Source organism: Salarias fasciatus, chromosome 15 (genome assembly GCF_902148845.1).
Source record: "Salarias fasciatus chromosome 15, fSalaFa1.1, whole genome shotgun sequence".
NCBI lineage: Eukaryota > Metazoa > Chordata > Actinopteri > Blenniiformes > Blenniidae > Salarias > Salarias fasciatus.
The window spans coordinates 13,788,863-13,797,245 of NC_043759.1; the positions used below are offsets into that span (position 1 = coordinate 13,788,863).

At 40.1% G+C, this 8,383-nt stretch overlaps 1 protein-coding gene across 1 annotated transcript; it reads left to right on the forward strand.

Moving 5' to 3' along the window:
* The first annotated feature begins 3,112 nt into the window (after nt 1-3,112).
* Nucleotides 3,113-8,322, forward strand: LOC115401804 (corticotropin-releasing factor-binding protein-like). Its single transcript, XM_030110139.1, has 7 exons — nt 3,113-3,261; nt 3,351-3,444; nt 4,020-4,177; nt 4,575-4,785; nt 5,025-5,177; nt 7,800-7,907; nt 7,991-8,322. Exons 1-7 carry the CDS (start codon nt 3,160-3,162, stop codon nt 8,143-8,145), a joined length of 981 nt encoding a protein of 326 aa, XP_029965999.1. The 5' UTR covers nt 3,113-3,159; the 3' UTR covers nt 8,146-8,322.
* The last annotated feature ends 61 nt before the right edge of the window (nt 8,323-8,383 follow it).

Below are 8,383 nucleotides of genomic sequence, written 5' to 3' on the forward strand. Positions count from 1 at the left end.
CCAACAGCACTAATGTTGACAGTTCAAAACACTCATCATGCGGATTTAAATAGTGTTTTCTCTATTTACTTTGGTAATGCATATCACATAACGTTGGCTTTCTCAATGCTTGTTTTTTGCTTGGTTGATTCTAAAAAGCTGGATCTGTGCAGGATTTCTGAAATGCTTCTGAGTCTATTTGCAGACCATCATTTAAATTCTCCCTCTGGTGAATATAAAGCACGGGAAGTGTTTGTTCACCACTTTGAGCCAGACTTTTCTCACTCTCTGAAAAGGAGCCAGACTACAGTTTGTCATGACCGCATCGCACACGGCGGCGTGAAAGCAGCCCAGTGAATGAACTCCTGGTGTGAAGCGAAGGCTTAATAAATCATCAGGTTGTGACACGAGTTGGATGTCACGGTCACGGGTGTTTACATAAACTCTTGATCAGCCAATGTTACGGTCAAGATCAATACAAGACGTGTGTATCTGTCAAGCTGATTAAACCAGATGAATGCAGCTTGAGGGTCAAATGTAGAATAATGTCATCAAAGATCTACTTTGAATTCAGAACTAAAAAAAAACAAACTACAGGTTGATATTGTGCTATTTAAGTGCACATCGCTGTCTGATTTATTTATGAAAATCTATATAAATTTGTCCTTTTTTTCCAATCTTTGGCCTTTCCTGGAAGTTACACTTCTGCATGTTAAAATGTTATGTATAGGTTTGTGTTTGTGTTCTTATTGAAAGTTATTTTCAGCTGAATTTGTGATTCTGGATACATTTTCAATCATTGTTTTTAATGCATACTAAAGTCTTTATCCTCCCTAGTTTTTATGAGTTTTAACATGTTTTGTACTTGTCAACAATCTGCAACCAGACTGATGAATAGAAGAAAGGCATCATTGGAGCACTGCTGCTTTTAATGGAAATGTAAATTAAACCAGAGTTGAAACAGAGCAGTAAATTAGATCATATTTATTTCCTGGTATTATGAGTTACAGTTCCTAACAGTGTTGTTTTTGGCAGCCTGCTTTGATTTAGTTTTAGTCTTAGTCTTTTGGACAAAATGCTCATTAGTTTTCGTCTAGTTTTAGTCATTTCAACACTTCATAGTTTTAGTCTAGTTTTAGTCGACGAAAACCAAACGGGTTTTAGTCAAGTTTTAGTCATTAAAAAAAGGCTGAAACAATAGTACTGAGAAAAAAGACAGACAAAGGAAATTCTAAACCAAACAAACATAATAAAATATACTTAAATGGCACAAAACCATCATAACACATTGATTCCTTGTGAATTAAATAATAACTGGACTAGTTTGATACTTTACAACCTCAATGCAGTGCTTATATGAGCTCTGCAGACAGAATGAGAGGACTAATAGGATGTTTTGCTGATACTTTCAGGCTATTTTTATAATGTCCATACTGATATAAAGGCTGAGATCTTTTATTAAAACTGAACTGGTCTGTTATGTTTCTATGTTACTGATTTGAACTGGTCAGAGTAACTGCCTGTTATTACTTTTGGAGGAGAGATAACACCAATATTAAGATGGTTATGAGGAAAATACTACCATTAAAACAACTGAAATAAACTAAATTAATTCCTTGGGTAAACTTGATGGTATGAAACACTTGGAAGTCTTCAAACTGAAATGACAAATATAACTTGAGTTTAATAAACTTTGTAAGTATTCCTTACCTGAATTTTCTTTATACTAATTTTAAACAAGAGTGAAAATACATTTCTTCAAAATAAGACAACACCTGGATTTTTTTAAAAAAAAAGAACAAGAAAAAAGTAAAGATTTATTAAGTACTTGGGGAAAATCTTCACTAATTAGTGGTGGGCTCCTATTGCAGGTTCACAGTAAGAACAAACAGTCAACAGTTGGATTAGATCCTCCGTCTCCCACTACCAGGCGTTCTGTTTTATTTTCTGCTGGATTCTGATTAAAGTACATCCATAAATCACTGCATCTTTTCCTCCCGCCGAGCCCGGGCGAAGGTTGCTCCACGCTCTCTAGTGCGCTGGCGCATGCAGTGCAGGCATGCAGGAAGCAGCTCGAGAATTGCTGATATTTTCAGAGTAAAGCAGCCGATCTGCGTGAACTGGCTGGGGGAATCGCATATTTGTTTTCATTTATTTTGAAAGTGAAAATACCGACATTTTCGTCTCATCTCGTCTCGTTAACGAAAACAACAGATACGTCTCGTCACATTTCCGTCTTTTAAAGAGATATTTTTAGCTCGTCACGTCTCGTTTTAGTCACGGAAAAAAGGGGCGTTGACGAAATATTTTCGTCGTCGTCATCGTTAACAAAAACAACACTGGTTCCTAAAGCTTCAATGGGCTGAATGGGCTGCAAAGCTGCTGTCTCTCTGGGCAGAGGCCCACTGAGTCGACTGTGCAAAATGAAGGGAAGCTCTGTTACCATTTTACTGTACTCCTGTTTACTGAGGGAGGAAGTTTCAATAAACTCCGTCTCACTGTAAAGAAAAACCAAATAATGAAAACATGAGCCTTGATTAGAAGTCCTCAATAAAAATTACCCCCTTTAAGCTGTCTGTGTGCATATTGGATTTCCTCAGTGGTTCTGTTGCCGTTTAGTTAGATTTCTCTCTTAAATCCAGTGCTAATATCTGAAATATTGCATCTTTCTTGAGCTAAACTTTATGGGTAAATCAATAATATGCACACTAGGCCTGCAATTTGAAGCCAAATAACAGTAAGACAATCAGTGCTTTAACAATAACCGTTTCGTGACCAGTAACATAATTCACTAATTTTTAAAAGTCAACTTCAGCAAGACTTTTTAGCAACTTTCTGAATATTGCAGGAGAACCTCAAAGCTCGTGCTTCTGAACTGCCCCCATTTATGGAGTTGAATCAATTCCAGCTACAGAAGAGTTGATTAATCAATTAATGGAGGCATAAGTGAGTCCGAGTCAGCCGCTTCAGACATTTCAAGAAACCCTGTCATTATCGCCGGGTCCCTCTCCCTCCTCCTCCTCCTCCTCCTCCTCTCTTCTTCTTTCATCTTTGCTCTCGTCACAGCCACGCACGAGCCTGGGTGAGACGGGAGGTCGCTCCCGGGTCCCTTCCTATATAAAAGCGGCGCGCGGCCGCGCAGCGCCTCACACCGCTCAGGTCCGCTCAGGTGCGCCTCGCATGATGTCACAGATGCGCGTGACGGAGCGCACGCTCCGCGAGCGGCTCTTCCTCCTGCTCGTGTGTCTGTCCGTGCTGAAGGGGGACGCCAGGTACATCGAGGTAAGGTCAGCCTTGTTGTCTCTCACTAGTCTTTAATGCACGCGTGGGAAATGTATAAAAAAACAAAACTTTGCGCTTTGTTTCTGCAGAACAACGAGATCTCAAAAGATGATTTATACTCATTTTTCAACCCCGAACCCAAGAGAGAAATACCAGAGGAGCTATTGTATCGCCGACCTTTGCGTACGTCCTGCAAATATATTTACTTTGCACTGATATAACTGTTTGGAAGAAAGAAAGAAAAATAATTATTGAGCGTTTCCTCGAAATATCACTATTCATACAACATCTACACTTTAATATATCAATTAGGAAAAATATATATGGTCTTCATAGTGTGACCTTTTGGTCCCACTAAAGCTTCTTTTTTATGAAAACGTGCTCATTTTGCTGTCATGGCTGCAGCAGAGAAACAAGACACATGCTTTCGAATAGATTTTATATTCAGCCTGTATAATGAATGCACATAGCCTAATCAAAAACAGTTGAGTATTCAGTTTTGGGGATGACAAGGTAAATTTCTTAGTCCCTTATTTTCAGACTCTGTGAGCTTCCACTTTGATTTCTTTAATTCTCTTTTGCTTAAGGAATTTTGAATATTTGTTGCATTATTTTTCATTAAAATAATAATGCAAACTTTATGTGAATTATTGAACAAAAACTGCAGTAAAATGTAAATATCTGATCTTTCAGGGTTTGAATGAGAATGACTGGAGTGTGTTACTGGCATGTATTCATTGCTGCGTGTCGTCTTCCAGGCTGTCTGGACATGGTCGCAGTGGAGGGTCAGTTCACCTTCACGGCCGAGCGTCCTCAGCTCAGCTGTGCCGCCTTCTTCACGGCAGAGCCCAATGAAGTGATCACGGTGGATTACGACAACGTCGACATCGACTGCAGAGGAGGAGACTTCATCACAGTGAGACGACAAGTCCACCCAAAACACAGACGTTAACCTCTAATTCAAATAAAGCATCATTTCAAAATAGCCACAACTTCTGCTGTATCAAGCTTATTATGTCATCCTGTGCTTGTTTGGCTTCCAGTTTGTTTTGTGGTACAGTCTGTGCTTGTTTACATGCTTGACCTGCCTGTGTGAGCTTAGCAATGCCTCCATCAACAAAAAGCTCCTTTAACCTAAAGCACTTGTGTTTAACCTTCATACTTTAGCTGACTTGGCCTCAAATTACCCCTCTCAGTATGTTATATTTTAGACCAGGAGATTCCTAATTGACCAGCCCAAATTACTCCCACACAGAAACTTGCAAAAGGCCTGTGTTTGGTGACCTGCTGTTTGTTTTCTGCGTCTGTTGAAGGTGTTTGATGGCTGGGTGATGAAGGGAGAGAAGTTCCCCAGCTCCCAGGACCACCATCTGCCCGTGTACGAGCGCTACGTGGATTACTGCGACTCGGGCTCGCTGAGGAAGAGCGTGCGCTCCTCTCAGAACGTGGCCATGGTCTTCTTCCGCATCCACAACGCCGGCAGCAGCTTCACCCTGACAGTCAGGAAGCACATCAACCCCTTCCGTGAGTTACAGACTGTCCTCTTCAGGGATGAAGGGCGACATGCACATTTTAATTGAAGCGATAACACAAACCCTGCAAAGGCTGTCCTGCAGTCGCAAATCACTGAACTCCGGAACAGCAGATTTAGCTAAAAACCTCAGTCAGCTCAGTATTTACAGCTGCATCAATGTTGCATCTGTGTGATTCTTGGGGAAGTCTTCTTCACCACTCTCCTCCTCCTCCTCCTCCTCTCCCTGCAGCCTGTAATGTCATCTCACAGTCAAGAGGCAGTTACACAATGGTGATCCCACAGCAGCACAGAAACTGCAGCTTCTCCATCATATATCCAGTGGAGATCGACGTCTCAGAGTTCAGCCTGGGACACTACAACAACTTCCCCAAGGTGAGCAGTCACTACACACACTTGAGCACCGCCTCAGGCACCAAATTACTCTCATAACAATTTTTTTTTCAACTTATTGTTCACATACTTATAACACGACATAGCCTACATACATTTATTAGATGATAAAGTATTGCGCAACACGGTAAGACCTTGACTTTTTGTACAATAAATTATAAAATTATAGCATAATAATGATAGCAATAATAATAATGACATGGCAGAACAGAGTGGTGTCCTGGTTATTCAAGGTTTGCATGTTCTCCGTGTGCATGCATGGGTTTTCTCTGAGTACTCTAGTTTATTCCCACACTGTAAAAACATCCGTTTGATGTTGTTTGCTGACTTGTAGGTGTGAGTATGTGTGTGTTGTCAGTTTCTCTGCATTTTCCCTGTGATAGACTGGTAAACTATCCAGACTGCTGAATTCCTTCCACCACAGTCAGCAGGATGAAGTCAGAGATAGTCGTACAGAAGATGGATGAATGGATTAATGGATGAAGACTTTATAGTTCCCCTCAGCGTTACAGACCATTTTAACTTTTGTTAGCTTGTGAAGTTCACAAGTTAACATTTTTCTTTCAGGTAATGCAGCAACTGACAGCTGTTGGTGGAAAAAAGCCTATTTTAAATGCATTACACACTTCCTCTCCTGTACTAAAATGTTACTCTTAACAACCAATATCTTCAAAGTATGCCTCTTCTGAATGGTATGGATAAAATCCAGCTATAATTAATACATTTCTTTGTAACCAAAAAAGTGATTTCTTTGGAAATCAACAGTACAAAATAATCAAGTATTAAAATAAGCACACTAAAACAAATAGAAAAAATACGTTCAGGCTTTACTTTAATACAAAACATTAAACAATATTTGAAAAAGCTGCTTCAACAAAATATTTTTAGTGGAACAATGTGACAGATGTCTAAAGGCGTGAGCTACAACAGTTTCCTCCTGAACCTCGTACACCAGTGACCTAAGGTGTCCATTTGCTGCAGATGTTTTTCAAACGTTTTAGCTGGAATTAAACAGATGCATCAAAATTACTGCTCCAGTCTTGGAGGAGCTGCAGCTGGTGAAGTGTAAAACTATTAAGACCTGAAGCTCTCCAGGTGTGTAACAGAGAACTTCTGCCTGCAGAGATGGATATGTGGACGCCACACATCCAGTTTACAATTTACAAACCGCAGCTTCGGTCATCCTCGAAGTCTTAATGGGTTAAAGGAGTCACTGGCAATGGATTTTCATTTACCGTTTCATTTGTGGTTGATGCTTGAAAAACATGGCAAAAATGTTATATCACTGAGCACATCAAGCAAAATTAAACTATGGACCAAATGTTTAAGAGAGGACTTTTCTAAAGTTTACACTTTATAAACTCCTTAGGTCGATCAAACAGATTTGAATGGCTTTGAGATTTCCATTTTCTGTATTGAAGAGTTATGAGGGGAACAGATACAAGATGAAAACTAATTAGAGGCCAGAAATCAACTGCAAACACTATCAGAATATTGTTTCACTAAATTAATTTAAAGGATTTTTGCTTTTTTTACAATATATGTGAAGCCATAGTCCTAACGTATAGCTGTGGTCGTTCTGGTATTGAGGATGAAAGATGTGTGGTTCACACTATGATCAAAGTTGCAGATTTTTGATTAAGATCATTATGCAGTATTGATCGGTTCTCTAAGAAGTCCTCATCAGTGAGCCCCATGAATTGGCGTCTTTGATATATTTGAGAGCAGGGTGATAATGCTTTATACGAGTGGCCGGTCCAAATTACAGACAAATATGGTTTTCCAACTTGATTCAAGCTCCCTTGAACAAAATAATTCTTTTGTGCATTTAATCTTTTGTGATCCTGTAAATCATGATAAAATCATGGAGAGGAAAAAATAAAGACAGTTTAAGAAAAGCTGTAGTTGACAAAAATGGGCCAATAGCAGTGATTTGATGAATATGTTATGAAGCAACCTTCTTATACCTCACTAAAATAGGCCTGTTTCAGTAAAAACAATAACTGTTGCAATACCTTATGTGAATCAGTCATTTCTTCAGCAACTCTTTTCGCTCGTGCCTCCAAAGACGGAAATGATTCCCACTACTGGTCACATGAGGGAGGACTTCAAAATTGTGCCTTTTCTTGATCTGCTGTAGCAACCCACAAAGGAGCAACCAGACACTGATCACCATGTAATTCATTCCAAAATCACTTGATATAAGAGAGATGATCCATTTGAATACGTCAGTCTGCTCAGTTTTCCTTTAGAATTAGTGCTTTTCACTCATAACATTCCATAAATTCAAACACCAAGTACGATTCCGTAAAGTCATTCTATATATTAAACCATTTCATATAATTCTAGAAACTAATCCCAACTAACAAAGGGCAAAAGCAGGGTTCATCATGGACACGCCACCAGAGAGACAAATCATCACACACCAACATTCAAACCTTCACACAATTTAAAGGAATCGCCTCAAACCATGGGGGAATGGGGATCTACTGGTCCTTTGTGACTCTGGAAAACAAGGAAAAATCCTTCAAAGTAAAAAAAAAATAAAAATAAAGCACAGAGTTGACTGATCTTTACGTGTTTTCATGCCGGCTGCCTTCCACAGAGGTCCATTCCGGCTGCGGGGAGTCTGGGGACTTCGTGCAGCTCCTGGGAGGAAACGGCATCGACACGTCGAAGCTGTATCCCATCACCGACCTCTGCATCACGTTCACGGGACCCAGTGAGTAAAAAAAACGCAGAGCCCAGCCTCCCCTGCTCATTAACGGCAGACTCAGAGACGTGTCTCCTGCTTCCCCCCTGCAGCCCACATGAAGATCGGCTGCGAGAACACGGTGGTGAGGATGGTGTCGAGCGGGAGGTTCGTCAACCGGGTGTCGTTCAGCTACAGGCTACTGGACAGCCAAGAGCTGCAGAGCATCAAGCTCAACAACGTGGAAGATTTCTGCTTCAGCAACTAAATCCACTTTTCTCCACCGAACATTTTTGTTTATCAACTATATTTTGAAAGCAGCAGATCCATCCTCTGGTTGCATACAACATCGTGAGCCACAAAAAATAAGGTTGTGCCATAAAAATATTACCAGACTTTACTTTGTTGTTGCTTTTCTTTTAACCTTTTTGTCTTTTGACCGACTCATATCGTTGCTAAATAAATCCCAATGAATTCTTTTGTGTTAACTAGGATTGCGAATTTTA